Source organism: Carassius auratus, chromosome 41, assembly GCF_003368295.1.
Source record: "Carassius auratus strain Wakin chromosome 41, ASM336829v1, whole genome shotgun sequence".
NCBI classification, from domain to species: domain Eukaryota; kingdom Metazoa; phylum Chordata; class Actinopteri; order Cypriniformes; family Cyprinidae; genus Carassius; species Carassius auratus.
In genome coordinates this window covers 9,727,432-9,745,428 of record NC_039283.1, presented here as the reverse complement: position 1 = coordinate 9,745,428, position 17,997 = coordinate 9,727,432, and the positions used below count along the sequence as shown (strand labels likewise).

The following is a 17,997-nucleotide window of genomic DNA, read 5'->3' as shown; positions in this document are numbered from 1 at the left end:
AATCGCTTGCAGTAGCGCTGCTACTAAATTTATTTCAAAATTGCAATCCATATACAACTATGATCAGCTGATCCTTCATCTTGGCTGAGCTCTCAACGTTGTTACGGGAAAGGATGAAGCTGATTGGTTAGTTCTTGTCACATGACCCGCGGTGCGCTTGCGGCATTCTGAAAAGTTGAGATGTTTTTACATTTTGCTGTATCTAAAACGTATCGAACCGAACCGAACCGAACCGTGACATCAGTGTATCGTATCGAACCGAACCGTGAATTTTGTGAACCGTTACACCCCTAGTAAATATATATTTAGTTTCACTTCAACAACATTTCAAAGACAGTAGAAGGAATTCTGATATTACATAGATATATTTACTTAAGTCCTACTTAAGTGAGTCATAAAAATGTAATGTAAAGTTAAATTATAATTTACATTTAAATGCAAATAGCATGCATTTAAGTGGCACAATATTTATTTATTTTTATTTTTTTTGTGCAATATTCACTCTTTTGCACAAGGGACTATTTCAAGTTTTTTGTTGTTGTTGTTTTTTGTTATATAGAAAATGTACCAGTAAATAGTTTTTGCACAATGTTTGGTTGATGTGTATGGTTGCTAAAGTGTTCTGAGCTGCTATTAGCACAGTACTGTGCAGTTACTACAGCGCCACTAAGTGACTTTTTACATGTCCTGAGTAGTTCTGTATGAGTCAGAAGAGCCCTCTATGATTTTGGTCCCTAGATGTGGAACTTTCCACATTTGGTGAAGCATTATTTTTGCAGTTCTGTTTGTCGTCGTTGGTAGAGAAAAACACTTCATCTTTAAATATAGAGGTCGAGTTTGAGAACTCTCTCTTGTTTTTGCTGCAGGTTCAGCCCGTACGAGTGGTATGATGCCCATCCGTGTAACCCAGGCTCCGATGTGGTAGAAAACAACTTCACCCTTCTCAACAGCTTCTGGTTCGGCGTGGGCTCCCTCATGCAGCAAGGTACAGTGCTTCTACTGCAAACACAACGCACTTTCCAAAGACGGCAAACAAGCCAAAAAAAAAAAAAACTGACAACAGCTTCTTCCACCCTTTACCTGTCAAAACCATGTTGAGTTCAGACTTTTCTGACAGGAGGAGGAAGTAGTCATCTTGCTTGTCAGTGAGGCGAAGATGAGGGGTGTCAAACATCTGTCATACACACTGTCAGGTTAGAGAAATAACAGCAGCGTTTGTTTCCTGACACTCAGCTGCCATCAGAGACCTTCACGATTGTGAGTTTGAGGTTAGGATGAAAGTCGACAGAAGACTGTCTCTATCATAGCAAATGCACAATGGGGTGTCTCTGTGGTTCATCCCATCTCCGTCTGGCCAGTTGATCCAAAATCTATACATTGTTTTTCTTTATTGCTTGTCTCAATGCAGTGTTTCATTCATGCACCATAGCTGGCGTGCAGCTTCAGAGCGACACAAGGAGATCACGAGGAAATTAATAGGCTCGTTTGAGATGCCAGTGACTTTGCTTCGAATATAGATGAGAGTAAGCAGTTACTGTCAGGGGAGGAGACAGAAACGAGCAGTTAAACTCTGAAAGATCCACTTCTCGTAGACGTTTGACCAGCAGTCTACTCCAGCAAAAGCAGACTCTGAAAACTACAGCTGCCTTGCTGTTGCAACACATGTTAGCATGACCTACATCAAGTCACAGAATTTTTAACCAGATTAAAACCTGCTGGTTATGTTCTGTGTAGAATCTGATCATTTCAAACAGTCCTGATGTTAATATATAAAATAGTAACACCTCACTGAGTGAGTGAATCTCGCAATGCTGTGCCATGGCGTGATAAAAGTTAGCTTTTCTATGTTATTCAGAGTTTTTGTCCTAACCAGATGATATAGAGATAGGTGACAAGCGACAAGCAGATTCTATTTTAGAAACTTTTCTATTTATGCGACGTTATGTCTCTAACAATATAAAATCCATGATGATGATGATGAACTCAGGTATCGATTATGGGCTTTATTTAATGTTGAAAGGGTCAAATGTGAGTTTGAATATCATTTTTGCATTACTGAAATAATAATGAACAATAATGGATACATTACCTCAGGTCTAAAAGTTAAAACTGTAATAATCCAACAAAATTTCTTTGGTGTTCAGTTTTTCTCTCTCATTATGGTGGAGTTAGATTTTTTTTCTGTTGACATTTAAAATCACCAAAATAAACACGCCCCCACCCAAAAGGATCACACCTTTTTTTTTTAAATAGCTCCTCCCCTAAATTCATGAACATGATATGTAACACAGGCATCTGCCCCATCATGAGTGGACATGCTCCTTACAGGTGATTGGCTAGAAGTGTGATTGGTGCTCGGTCTGATCTACTTTCAACAGCATTTCTCAGAAAACGCTTGCTGCATCTTTAAGATTACAGGCTCACAACTCATTGCAGCGGCTCTATAGATTCAGAAGCGACACCACCGCTAAATATTGACAAGGAACACTTGAATGAATTATTTCAGGATGCTGTTCGATATGCATTGAAAATGCAAGCTTTTAGCAATCACTGACAGAATCAAAATCATTTGGTTCTACTATTTTAGTCTTTTAATGGAACTGGTTTCAATAACAATCAATTTCCAACCTTAATCCATTTTTTTCCCTATCTCAACACAACACCAAAATAAATGACACTCTATCGCAAATATTATTTCTTCTAATACTATTTTAACTATTTTCTTTGGCTCTGTGCTGAGGCTTATTCTGCAAGCAATTGATATAAGTTATTTCACCTGTCAGACTGTGTATTATTTTATTTTATTTTATTTTAAAATCTGTCTGGTCTGCCAATTGTCTATTTTGTAATTGTAAATTTCCTAAGAAATTTTAGGAGAAACATTTGAGACAAAGTTGATAGCTTAATGAATAATACAATTATTGTCTGAAAAGGATAATCCAAGAAGTAAATCCAGTATTGTTTCATCTAGAGCAAGAAAACATAAAATAGAAAATGAGAACGGATAAAACCAGACACTAAAAAAAATGGCACGAATACAAAATAAATGTTTTCACTTGTCAGAAAATACCAGGAAGTTGTTGTCTTAATTCTTTTATGCAATGCCATTTTTCAAACATGTCCTGTCAGACAGAAAGCTCCTTCATGCTAGCACACAGCAGTGCAGCTGAACTGATAAAAGCATAAAAGCTCATTTTTCATCTCTGTCCAAAAATTATTCAGGTTAGACATGGCCTACTCAACAAAAACGGATGTTTCATTCTGCAAACTGCAGATTATTACATGACAAATGGTCCGGATTTCCAAGTAGCTTCTGAAAAAAAAAAAAAAAAAAACACAAACAAAAGTGGTTGGCTAGTTTTAGAGAGGTTTATGGCTGATCAACTAAACAAGCTTAAACCACTAACCCTTTAAGGCTGGTTTCTTTCAGCAGGAGCATCTCTGTTTACCATTGACTTATTGCAAAAATGTTAATTAGATGACTGCTGGGCTTTATCAGTTTGCTCAGTTTCCCTAATTTTAAACATCTTTAATTCTTTAATGCTATTGTTTAAAACATTATTGCTTTGGAGCACACTGACTGTGAAAAGGGTAGCAGGCTGAATATTGAATACTAGCCTCCGGCGCCGAGCTGCACTGTGTCTTTCTTCTTTACAAGAAGAAGGTGGGAATGTTAAGTGCAGATAATTATTCTCATTGGGAAATGCTCTAACTTCGAACTAGGCTGATGCGTTTCAGAGCTTGTGAAAGAAATAGCAGGGCAGGGAAAAGCAGGTCATCATAATTAATATCGCTGTGAAGCAAACCCATAGAGAATAAGCCACAGACGGCCACAGTTTAGCAACTTTGCCTTCCCTACTTTTACACAGCGATAAGCAGATGTTTAGCTTCAGCGTTATGCTGTAAAATCTGTTAGCTGGTTGTTTGTCATGACATCAGCGTTTTCTTAATAGCTTGCACACTGAAACGTGATAATGGAACATCCAAAACAGCAAGACCACAAACCAAAGACCCTCTCTCACAATAGCCGGTATGATGTGGTATAAAGACTGTATTTTAAAAAGTAAAAATAATAATAAAAAATAGCTTGTCAACTGTGTTTTAGCCAATCCAGAATTGAATGAAGGTGAAGGTAAAGGGGTGTGTGTTCATGTATGTGTGAACGTGTGTGTGTGCTAGTTAGTGTGTGTGTTTGTGTGAAAGACACTCAGGGGTTTGCAGTTTCCTAACCTTTCATTGCACTGTTCACTGACTCCGATCCTGAAGGAACTCTTCTGTTTGTCCATCATCTGTTTGTTTGGTTTGACTCTTTGTGTATATGAGATGAGCTGCATGAGGACTTAGAATCGATCAAAAGTACAAAAAAAAATTCTTATAATACCCCCCCACACACATTTCTATAGTGAGTTTATTTATGTATTCATTCATTTATTCATTCATTTTTTTATGCACTCTGCCATTTAGAAATTGAATCTCTATGATATTTTAATGTTTTTGAAAGAAGTTTCTTATGCTCTACAAGGCTGCATTTATTTGATCAAAATACAGTAATGTTATATATATATATATATATATATATATATATATATATATATATATATATATATATATATATATATATATATATAAAACATTACTATAAAATACAGCTTTACATCACAAATACAATACATTGTCAAAAAAAAAAAAAATATATATATATATATATTATTTTTTTGACAATGTAATGCATTTGTGATATAAAGCTGTATTTTCATCATCATTCCTCCATTCTTGAGTGTCACATGATCTTCAGAAATCAGAATAATATGCTGATTTGTTACTCAATAAATATTTCAAATGAATATTTATTTTTGAAATATAAATGCTGTGAAGCAATGTAAAAGTTTTTTATAATAGAAACATCATATGTAATATATTAACAATCATTGGGTGTGTGTGTGTGTGTATGGAATATATGTAATTAAAAATATATATGTCACAGGACCACTGACAAGCAACAATCTTATACACTTTATTTTTATTTTATTAATATGTTTTTTTTTAAACAAAAATTATTTATTCTTATGTCATAAGTTGCTGATGCATTTAATTCCTGTTTAGGTTCAGAACTGATGCCTAAAGCTCTCTCTACCCGAATCATCGGAGGAATCTGGTGGTTCTTCACCCTCATCATCATCTCCTCCTACACAGCGAATCTGGCCGCTTTCCTCACTGTGGAGAGGATGGATTCGACCGTGGACTCAGCCGATGACCTGGCCAAACAGACCAAAATAGAGTACGGCGTAGTCAAAGATGGAGCAACCATGTCCTTCTTTAAGGTACAACCCTTTGAAATGAGAATGATGGATGTGTTTAACTTTGACAAATCACAATGGCAGTTCACTAAAGTCATGATCACTGTGTGATATATTTGATGTGTTATTTAATTCTTGAAGCTTGACACATGGCTTTTTGTCACCGGTGTTGAGAACAACTGCAGAATGTTAACAGAAGATTTTTGAAAGACAGCTTCAGTTAACTTTTCAAAAAAGGAGCAACTTTCCTGTTCTTGAACTGTGCAGAGAGAGAGAGAGAGAGAGAGAATCAATACAATCCCACAAAATATTTTTTAAAGATTTTCAAGTTAGATCTTAATTCCCACTGTAAAAGCAGATTCTCCCATGCTCTCACTTCTCGTCCATGTTAGAAGTTTTCCTTCATAATGATTTTTATTTTATATTTTTTTTTATTCCAAAGTTTCAACTTTTGCCTGCAGGGTTTTACTTTTTCAGGGCTTTGAGTTTTCGCTCTCAGATGGTGTAGTGCCGAGCAGAGAAAAAAAAGTATACCAGGTTTCTGAGTGACAGAAAATCGAGGTGTTTTTAAACCTGTGATTGCATATTCATACATTCTTTCAAAATATAGGCTGCTTTTGCTGATGTTGTAGTATTTCCATATACATTTTCCATAAATAACCATGTCCCAAAACATACATTAGCATAGTTATTATGCTTCAGATCAAAATTCAATCATTCTTTAATCATTCTATCAATTCTTTATTATTATTATTATTATTATTATTATAAAGAAACAGTGTATGTATATAATGAATGTGATTGCATATGGCTTTGACATTTAGTGTGCAGTTACTTTGATCATGCATACTTTTTCTCTCCTGAAGTATATGATTGCAGCATTAGAAATGAAGATTACAAAAAGAGATGATTGCAATTAAAATATAAGGCCACATTTTCTGAATACCTTCAGTTAATTTAGCTGGTTTTCTGAAAATTCAGATGTGGTATTACAGCGAGCAGACCTGGAATCTCAAATGTTAATTTAACATTTTATCAGCGTAATCAAGGAGCACTCACACTTCATTTTCATTTTCTTGGGTCATTTTAAATGTTTCATGGAATTGAGCAATTATCCATGATTAGCTATGGTTTCTAACATGACTTCCTTTAAAAAAAAAAAGAAAAAAGAAAAAAAAAAAATCATGAAATTCCATTTAAACGGAGTGCCGTTAAAGTTTCATTATCCTGAGATAGAAAACTACACACACCCACAACTGGTTCCACCTCTTAATCAAAATATATTTCTTTATAAGGAGACTCAATGTTCAGAAAAGCATACTACAATTTCTGCAGATAGTGTATTGTTCATAGTATATGATATTATTTTGCAGGACAGAATGACTTTTCACACAAATTATTAATACAGGGGGATATTATTGATAAAGAAATACCATAGTACTTAATTTGTAAACATATGCATTTTGATGTTTGCATTACATAACCAGCTCCATATGTATGGATTGTCTGATGTCAGAAACTTTGTCGTTAGCCCATCCGTTACTATGTTGCATTTGTGATGTAGCGCGTTCATTTATAAGTCTGTTAAACAGAGTAATGGTTTAACAGCTCAACAACTCATAGAAGCAAGCTAAAATTGCATGATTGCTTCAGCAAATGCTTTTTATTATTAATGATATTACCAATAATCAAATTGACCAATTATGAAATTTACCAAATGCCATGATGCGTATAACAACCCACCCGCACTGCTTCACATAATAAATTAAAAAATATAATTGGCAGTATATACTGCAAAGCAATCAGTAGGTATGCATTATGTTCATTTTGAGTCAGCCACGCTATGTACAGCAAAACAATCAGAGCTGTGGTGAAGGCAGCATTATAATGGCCATAATCCAGCATACACAGTGACTGTTTAATCTAGGAAGTGTCAGCTGTATCACTCCGGTTGCTTATTCATTCTTGTGCAGTCCAACATTGAAGCCAATTCCCAGCCACTTTCAATTATATTGAGAGACACCAGGGAAAATAGCATTTGAAGGGGAAGGAACAATAACAGGTGCTCAAGGTTAAGAGAATAACACTAACACCAGCACACTGTAGTGTGAATCTGGAGAATGTCACTGTAATGGAGCCAAGACTTGGGACAGGGAAAATGCTGAATTTTGAGGTGTTTGAGGATCTCGTGCATGTACAGTATGCTTTTCTACCATATGTTATGCTTGTAACTGTGTGATTATCTTTTTTGGAAAATGGCAAAACCCGGTCACCATACTGTGAAAAGATGCATGTTATGCAGTGAGGCTGGCATTTCTGTTTAAATCATTACCAGATAAACATGTATTCATAGATTCTTCTGAAATGACATAACAGTATGCAATTGTATACATGGATAAAAAATTAGCATGCAGCTTTAGTTTGGCAAATGCTGGTTATTTGCACATATAAAAAAAGGACAAATAAATTTGTTTCTGCTTGATCAGCCAACATTTAATAGACACTTTTATCCAAAGCAGCACATTTATTCCATTATTTATTCCATTATCCCATTTATTAAAGTTTCAATCCAGTTGGTTAAAACACAGCTTCAATTTGCTTGATATAGGTAGGTATTGCTGTGTTTTTATCATGTTTCAGGTACTTATTGTGGTGGTTCAGAATTCAAATATCCGGGGACTGTCGCTAAACATCAATGGTCTATCATGTTGGAAATATACCTCATACACCAAACCCCCATACACAAACCCTACCCTAAACCTACCCGATAATGTTCACAAATGCAAAACTCATATAAAAATGCATTTGTTGATGCAAACATGACATTTAAACTTCCTTTTATGCAGATTTGAACTGTTTGTCAAACCCTAGTTACACGGGATTCTAACCGGAGTTTCTCACCTCTCAAGTACGTCTCCGTACTCCGTGAGCTACCGAACGAACCTACCCCATATGAAAACCTATAGATATGATATGAAGCTGGGTATGTGGGATGCCAACATTCAAAAGCATCAGTTTTCAAATCTCCCAGCATATTAAAATAGTTTTGAAGTCATAACATAATATTCTTCAAGTACGGAAATGACGTTTTATTAAAAGGCGTCCGAGTTTTACTGCCTCTAGTGTTCATTTATTTTGGAAACTGCAGTGTTATGTTCTTATTGGTACATGTTTTGCGTCTCGCGATAAAGTGCCCCCAGGTACATTTATGCCATGAGACCAGGTAGATATATATTTTACTGACCACCATACAGGGTGATTTCCAAATAATAAGAAAAGTTGCTGCTTTAGATTAAAAACGTACAAAAATAAATAAATAAATACTTCTCTTCTTCAGAAATCAAGAGTGTCTACATTTGAGAAGATGTGGGCTTTCATGAGTAGCCGGCAGAGCACATCGTTCGTCAAGTCCATTGAAGATGGGATTCAGAGAGTGCTAAAGTCAGACTACGCTCTTCTAATGGAGTCAACGACCATTGAGTATGTGACACGCATAAACTGCAATCTCACGCAAGTTGGCAGCATCATCGACAGCAAAGGTTACGGCATCGGCACCCCGAAAGGTAAAACCACCATTATAACACAGTTCTTACTCTGACTGGATGATGCACACTATAAGCTGTTGTAAAATGGTTTTATTGAAACCTTTGACTGCACTTTCTACTTTCTACATTACACAATTAGGAAATATTGCATGGGTGTGTGTGTCTTTACAGGTTTATATGGTTTATGAGAACACAAATGTGTATAGTAACATAAGTATTACAAAGTGAACATGGTTTATGAGAGGTGGAAAATACAGTTACACCTATGGAGATTTCCCGTAATCCACATATACAAACGTGTGTGTGTTGAACCTAATTTCTCTTAAAGGGGTCATGACATGGTTTTTTTTATTTTATTATTATGGTCCCCTAGGTGCAATTATAGTATTACTATAGTAAAAAAAAAAAAACTTTTAAAATGCAGTGAATTATGACATTTTCCCACCCTGTTTCTCATCCTTTGATTCAAACAGTCTGTTTTTGGGTTGTTTCCCCTTTAAGAGTTCAGTGTTAACGCCCACTGTTATAATTGGCTAACGACATTTGACGGAACATTTGCAGATTGAGCGTAACTGTTTAGTAGCGAGTGATGCATTCGAAGCGATGGCTCTTGCAATGATAAAACCTTATATGTTTGAGCCGGAATCATATGAGGAATCAGAGGAAAATGAACCATCACCACAACAACGAAGACTGGATCAGCCCGTGTCCACATGGAAAGTGAAACAATTTTGAATTAATAAAAAAATTGTAACCCGAGACACTTGAAAACGGATTATTGTTGCATAATTATTCTATAGCTTAATATGCTAACAATTTAACATTATTTACCTAATTTCAATGCAATGATGGGGTGTACCACGGACAAAAATGCATGCACAGGCCATATATGAAGATGCAGCATTGATAAGGCAACATTTTTAATCTTCTATTACATGTAGGCCTACTAGAAAGGCCACATATTTTCAAGATTCTCTTATACAAATGTGTTTATATTAGCCAGTGATTAAAAGTAATATTGTAAATACCCTTAAATGACAATTCTACATTTTCCCTGACGTCAGGATCTTTCGGCAGCGTATTCAAAGATGTTGTTTGTCCACAGCCAGGAACAGCACATCTGCATGGCATTGTAATTTTCCTGTACACAGACCCACTCGCTGTCCTTCAACTGAACACTTGTGAGGCGCGCGGCTCGACAACGATCCGAAATGAGCGTAGTTGTCTTGTGCTGGAGGCGGTCATATGCAAATGGTTGGAACGTCACTTCGCCCCGTGACGTCACTTCTTACCATGGATCCAGAACGAGCTGTATTTAGAGCTTGATTAAATAAATGGCTCGCTTATAATGGGGAGGATGTCTCAAGCTATGAAACTTGCAGGACGTTTTAATGGTACAAAGACCTCTTATATTCCAAAAGAGGCAAATTTGGTTTCTCATTTCATGACCCCTTTAAATATTCAGTCAGATATAAAATCTGAAACTAGCATTATAGCAAAATCACCCTTCGTTTGGATAATTATGCTTATTATTTGGAAGGCATTTTTATGTTTTTTTTTTTTTTTTTTACACGAATTGAGATGTAATATCCAGACTGATTTAAATAATTAAAAATATAATTAATACATAAATTCACGTTTGTTGTAAACAAGTGGATTGTTTCCATGCTTTACACATTACGTAGTTGAAGCTGTGCTCACAGGGCGAGCGTGATTTCACCAAGAACAACATGTTGTTGATCCTGGAACAACATTCCAATCAACCAATCATAATTGAGATATAACTTTTCATGAAATATCTGTTTTAGGCTTACATTCAGGGTTAGTTATGTCTACATCCTTGTTAATCAGCTATAATTTCTTTGATTTTAGGAATACATTATGGGTAGGGTTAGGTTTAGGGGTAGGGATTGGGTTAAATCTATATTTTTGCATAATAATATTGATCCAGGATCATCAAAAGATGTTGATCCAGGAACATGTCTTACTTGGCAAAATCACGGTGACTGTGGTCACAGGAGACTTTTGCTCTATTCACATCCATTCATATGCATGTCAATCAAAATTCAAGCTTTATTAATCTGGCCTGTAAATATAGCGAAGAGACCAATAGCAGATGTAAACATTACATACTGACCCCTTTGCTGGATTCATAAAACTTGAACACTGCATAATTTGCAGTGTTGAGGGCTCTGAAATAATTTTACATCCTTAAAGCCTTCTCTGTCTGCAAATTTACACAGTACTTATAAAAAAAAAAAAAAAAGTGTGAAATGGAGTGGGTTACACTTTGTGTGTTTGAGTGTATATAATGCTATGTTGAAATGCAGCTCCTTTCAAGTGTGGAGTCGCTGTCAGAATGTAAAATCTATTAAGATTTTTTCTTCCTCATGTTGTATATAGAATTTCACAGTCCATTATACAAGTGCAATGCTTGTATCGAAAAAAAAAAAAAAATACAAATTGTATATATATATATATATATTGTTGTTGTTTTTCCTTGCAGATTTGTCAGTCTTATTAGATAGTTAGATTAATAATTAAATGTCTGTTTTTAGTAAAACTAAGAAGAAGAAGAAACATTTCTTACTCTTCTTTGTATTCAAGTTTCCAAGAAAGATTCTCATCTATTAATGAATTTCTTTCAGGCTCGCCATACAGGGATAAAATTACAATCGCCATCCTCGGTATACTGGAAGATGGACGTCTTCATATGCTCAAAGAGAAGTGGTGGAGCGGCAGCAGCTGTCTGGAAGACGAGCGGTATGAAACGGGTCCCATGGGCATCCAGAATCTTGGCGGCATCTTCATTGTGTTGGCGTCTGGTCTGGTGCTGTCAGTGTTTGTGGCGATAGGAGAGTTCATCTATAAACTGCGAAAAAATGCAGAGCGTGAACAGGTGAGATTAATTGGAAGTCGACTTTATAATGTGATGCACGGCTAAGAAAGAAAAGAGCAATTATTAGTGCCATTTAGACTTTCATCCCAGCAACTGTAATGCTCTTCCAGCTATGTAGAACTACACATCAAACCTCCCAGTATCCTCCTGCAATACCCTAGCAACTCCTTAAAACATCCTAGCAACTACTCACAAGACCCTAGTGCATGCCTAGCATTACATGTACCATTACACGTGCAGAGTCACAGTTTTGAGACATTCTGAAATGAAGACGTTCTGCATGCTCACTAAAGCTGAGTGTTCGCTCACACCTGATAACATCACAGAATGGATATGGTATTTGAGAAAAGAGATGAAGAAACGATCACACATCAAAAAGCATAGCAAGCAAATCGCAAATCACTTCCTTTTTATGTAGACACATTTCACAGATAAGATGCCAGTGTTGGAGGTTGACATTTAAACCACTTTGATCATGTATTTGAGTGTAAAAGCACACATCTCACCTCAAAATGAATTATATTCTCTATTGAACTGGGACATTGTGTTTCTTTTCCCCACATGTCGGAAGTTATTTTAAGGATTGTTTTTGGTCTCACTGATTTAGAAGCAGCTATAGCATTTTTGTTTTTTTGTAAAAAAACAAAACAAAACACTGAAGACTGAATTATGTAAAAGGTAACACAAAAATATCAAAAGATTTTTCTGGTCAAAATAAACTAAAATGTTTAAATTGTATAAAAGAACAACACATAGAATACAATAGAAAACTTGTGTCAGTTTTTTTTTCTCTTTTTTTCATCAAAGTATCCTAAAAATGAACAAAAATATTAATTAACACTGTCTTCAACATTCAAAAATTATAATAGCTTCTTGACCACTAAACCAGCATATTACAATGATTTCTGAGGTATCTTGTTATACTGAAGTCTGAACATGTAGTTTTGCATCACCAGAATAAATTACATGTTAAAATACATTAGAATAGAAAACAGCTATTTAAAATTCTAATAATATTTCACTATTTTATTCTATATTTTTAATCAATTAAATGCAGCCTTGGCAAGCATAAAACACGTCTTTAAAAATCATGGCTTAAAAAAAAAAAAAAAAAACTGAAATGTAATATACTGACACACTCAGTTACTTCTAGCATTCGTCCCTATGGTTAGCATTCTCCAAAATGGCTCTTTTAGCTAATGGACGTGAACGTACTTACTTCCTCTTCCCTCTTTGTCCTCCCCCCACCCTGTCTCTTTTTTTCCATCAAGAGGTCTTTCTGCAGTGCGGTGATAGAAGAGATCAAACTGTCGTTCACATGCGAGAGACGAGTGAAACACAAGCTACACCACCAGCCGCCAGCCTTGATGAAGACAGACGCAGTGATCAACATGCACTCTTTCAACGACCATCACCTGCCAGGAAAGGACAACATGAGCTGCAAAACCGCGATGACGCCCGTGTTTCCATGACTTGCCTGGGCGACGGCCATCTGAGGCACGTCCCCGGCGCCGTGCCGGAGAACAGGAACTACGGCTCCGAGATGATTACGGCATTCACCATCAACCGCAGAGACATCCGACACCAAATGGCCAGTCAGAACGGTGGTGGTAGCAGCAAACCAGGAAGTGACCACATCCTCAAACCAATGTATCCCACCATGCCATTGCGAGAAGGAGGCCGATCAGTATCGTTCCTGTGAGAGCGAGCCACATCTGCGAAACTATCCGCACCCGAATCTGATGTTTACAAACGACACTCAAAAGCTAAGCTAACGATCTGACTCGAAGGAGCCCCCCGATCAAACGAAAATATATGTTTCTCATCGGAACAAAGTAAAAATGTTGAAAAGAGGCTTTTTTTGAGCACGGCAATAAATTAAACTACGGACAGAAATAAATGGAAGTAGTTTTCTTAGAGTATCATTTATAGTTGATTTCGAAGAGTTCTGACAATTTATCTTTTGATTTCATTAAAATGCTGCGGCATTTTGGTGGGGATGCAACAAAGAAGCGACATCTCTCTGGATGCGATGCGGCGGACCGTAGGAACAGTTTAATTTAAAATGATGTACTGCAGCAGCCCGTGTGACTAGCTAGAATAGTGAAAAATCCCATAGAATGCAAGTTTCCGAAGGCTGGAAGGTGGAGCGGCATCCTTCGCTCACGGAAATGCACAAACAAACAGGGTTGATTTCATTCGAGCCACCTAAACAAATTGTAAAATTAACAACAATTCTGTACGGCAGTTTTGAGCAAGACTCCCAGCCATTTTGATTTATTCGTGCTTCATACATTGCCAGCAGATGTTTTTTCTTCTTTTTTTTTACACAGTGAGATCTAATGGTAATTACGGATAAACACAACAGTTGCTAAAGATCTGTCGTCCAAATGGATTTAGACACTTGAAATGCAGCTTCCCATACAGACAAGAGAGCGAGTGACACGTTGCCTTGGCTCTGTTTGTTAAATGAGTTATTCCTGAGAATCACAGCCCTCGAAACAAGAATACACACTTCACACAGTACATACAGAGGATTCGACACAAACACAGAGCATGCTGTATGATGGAGAGCTAATACAAAGGAAACAAAACCGTTTTAGGATGTACATGAGGCAGAATGTCTCTCGTGTGTATCTGTTCGACAAGTCAGCTATGATTACAGCGGCTTTTTCCGTTTGCATCTGCATTGAGAACTTTCAGTGTCAACTAGTTTGAAGTAAAACATTTCTAAAGGGTCTGGCCTTTTTGTCAAAACATTAAATCAGAAAACATCTGGATGTTTGATATTATTGTATGTTATTATTCCGGCTTTCATTCTTGTTGTATGAGGTTTATAACAAAATTACTAAAAACAAACTCAATAAATTTGCTTGAAAATGAAAAAATGAAAATCACCAACACGTAGATCCAAAACCTGTATTTTTTTTTTTCATACAATAAAAGCTGGTGGTGATTTATACTGCCAAGTTTAAAAAGGGATAAAAAGCATCTTTTAATTATCAATTAGTTCAAGAAGAGACGTCAAACCTTGTCTCTGCCCTGACGGAGAAGATTATCTAGAATAATGAATTTCACATTTTGGCATATTTCTATAGCTATTATGTAATAGCAGGATAAATGTAGTTGTATAACATGTTCAAGTAAAGACAAATTTTAAGGCCTGTTTACACCAATAATGACAACTACGACAATAACTATATTAGTGTTCATCCCAACGGTTTAGCAGTTTCGTCGTCTGTCACTTTAAATGCTCAATCCCTTTAGGGTGCTTTCACACTTGATTTGATTGCTTGGTCGAGACTCCAGTTGATCTCCCTCCCCCTGCTTCTGCTGGATTGTGTTCACATGGTAGTTTTTGGCTCTGAAACACAGTACGTTTGCATCATCAGAGTGATAGCTGTTTACCTCTGATGGTAGGTAACAACTATGCAGAAGACAGCAAAATGAAAAAATAATTTTTGTACTTCAGAATTTGAAAATTTTGATTTGTTTCCAAAGCACCAACACAGAATGAAACATACATTTATTCTTCATGGCTGTAATACAAAAAAAAAAGATTATATAAATGCGAAATGAATTGTCTCATGAAAGCGAGTAAACCCATAAATACAGTTATTTGAATGACCAATTTATGCGTAGCAACTCACTTCCATGATTTAGTATGATTGCGTTCACATTAGAAGTGAGTTCACATCTAAAATACCCCAGATCACCCTTTTTAGGCAGACTCAAGTATGGTTCACACGTGCGCACCTGAGTTCAGAAATCAGCATTCACAATTTCCACACAAACAAAACTCTGACGTATAATGAGCCCAGGTGTGCACTAAAAGTGCCAGTGTGAAAGCTTCCTTAGTCGAGTGGATCTGACTGGCTGTCAATGTTTTTAGAATTCATCAACTAGGAAAAAAAAAATGTGTAAAAATGATTCCAATGATATCTTCTTCCCTATTGTTTCGAACATTTCGAATGATTATTACATCTTTAGTGATAGTTTTAATGGTGCATTTATTGTTATATATGGAGTCTAGCAGTATGAATAATATCCCACTTTTGTTGCATCGAAAAGAGTAACTCTCGCTAAAACCTCATTTTGGGTTTCACAGAAAAAGGAAAATAATACCGTTGAATGACATAAGGGTCAATAAGCAATGACAGAATACAGGTGAATCGGCCTAAAGGAAAGTTAATTTGAAGTAAATGCACTGATTTCTTATTCTAACTGAATATATTTGTTTTGTACACTTTTTATCCATAATATTATTCAAAAATCATCAGAAGCTTTGGGTTGATCCATGTTGAAATGGGTTACATTTTAACGCCATCATTTAGGTGTATTTCATTTCGAAGCATTCTCACTATTCTCAAATTCTGCAGGACTGTTCTCCTCATGTGTCTGAACTTGATGTTAAGATTTCAGATGGTCGAACGTCCGGTGTAAGAAGGTAGTTGCTTTCACATTTGCATATTTGAGTCTTCACAGAATAAAGAGAGTGAACAAATGCAGAGACGGCTACACTAAAATGCAACACAAGCGTGTTGAACATCAAAACTGCAATACAGATGTACCGCACTAGACCCTCTCTTCTCTGAACATGGCAAATTTTCAGAAAAGCATTTAGTGACAGTTCTCATAGGTAGTGGAAACCCTATTAAGCTACTAAACGTTCTCATGATGAGGTGTAGGTGCTAAGAGTCTTGCACCTACTGCTACCCTGCTACCCACCTGCCCACGGCAGCTTGACCAATGAAAGACCTCCGTGAGGTCAATCTAACGGACAGTGTCGAAAAACAAAGGAAAAAAACTAAAAAACATTTTGTGTTTTTATGGTGAATTATGTATCAATTAGAATAACTTCATGTGACTCAATGTTTCTTTGGTGAGAGCTCATTGTATATGTTATTCAAATTCTGTGTAATTTTAACACTCTCTTGCAAAGTTAGGGTACATATTAGATGACCAGAAAATTACTGTATTTTGCTGAATATCAATGATTTCTACCTGTATTTTTTTTCCCCCTCAGTTTTTCTCTTCTTGACAATTTGTGCAATGCTGTATCGAGTGTGGTACATGCATATTGTAATATAGGATCTACTCTTGAGAAACTTCTAAAACGGGCCCTAATTCCAGCACATTCAGTTCCATTCATAGAAGGAGTTGATAGGGAATCTGAGTCATGTATGTGAGGCCTCCAGGTTTTCTGCAACATAATGTACTCATATCAGATGTATATAAATAAGACATATAACAGCATATTCAAAGAATATGATGACCAGTTCCGTGTCATTTTTAGCATTTTCCATGAACACTCATCATGGATATTTGGCTTATTTAATTATTGGTTCACTCAGTCTTTTCTCAAAAAAGCTATTATTCCAAGAATATACGTGTCATAGTACGATTCTTTGTCACTAAATTGTTTCTTTAACAGATTGTCTAAATAAAATTACAAAACAAACCCCTTAAAGGAAGTTATATCATAAAATAATAAAGAAAGACAAAAAAGGAATAGTTAACCAAAAACTTGTTATTATTTACTTCATGTTGTTCAAAATGTGTTTTCAGTGGAACACAAATAGAGAATGTTTATACAGAGTTTTCCACCACACAACATAACATAATCTCATTTTGTGAGGAACAGACTGAAATGCAATTTTTTCGGCTTTAAAATCTCACTCTCCATTCTGCATATTAATTTACCATAATCTATGAACTAATTACTGTATGAATCAATAATCACTCAAATTTAATTCTGAGTTATCATGTAACTTCAGAGTTTTTATTTTGTAACTTATGTTAAAGGGGTCATATGATGTTGCCAATTTTATTTTATTATTTTGGTCTAATGAAATGTGTTTATGAGGTTAAGGGTAAAAAAAAAAAAAAAAACACATTGCACTGTACATTATTGTTTCTTTTCTATGCCCTGCCTTTTTGAAATGTGTTTTTTTTTTTTTTTTTTCTTTTTTTTTTTTACAAAGCTCATCGTTCGGAAAAGTGAGGTGTGCTTTGATTGGCCAGCTATCCAATGCATTGTGATTGGCCGAATGCCTCATGTGTGTGACAGAAATGTTACACCCCTTGCCATACTGTAATGTGTATCCCGGTCAGAACACTGGCACGAAAAAGACAAAAACAATAAAACCCATTACAAACGAGTCATTTGTTGCATCCAGTGGGGACACAATTATGGTTTATAATGACTTAAAGGCCTACTGTGTTTTTACTCGTTGCATTGCATCGTGTCTCATAA

General features: G+C 36.0%; 1 protein-coding gene across 1 annotated transcript in view; it reads left to right on the top strand.

The window, feature by feature from the left end:
* LOC113060046 (glutamate receptor ionotropic, kainate 3-like) overlaps positions 1 to 17,556 on the top strand; it is a 119,913-nt gene extending 102,357 nt beyond the window's left edge. Inside the window, exons 12-16 of the mRNA XM_026228838.1 lie at positions 867 to 985; positions 5,104 to 5,321; positions 8,635 to 8,860; positions 11,491 to 11,741; positions 13,015 to 17,556. Of these exons, the coding sequence (XP_026084623.1) occupies positions 867 to 985; positions 5,104 to 5,321; positions 8,635 to 8,860; positions 11,491 to 11,741; positions 13,015 to 13,443 (1,243 nt within the window). The 3' untranslated portion in view covers positions 13,444 to 17,556. The remainder of the gene's footprint in view (positions 1 to 866; positions 986 to 5,103; positions 5,322 to 8,634; positions 8,861 to 11,490; positions 11,742 to 13,014) is intronic.
* Positions 17,557 to 17,997: the final 441 nt, after the last annotated feature.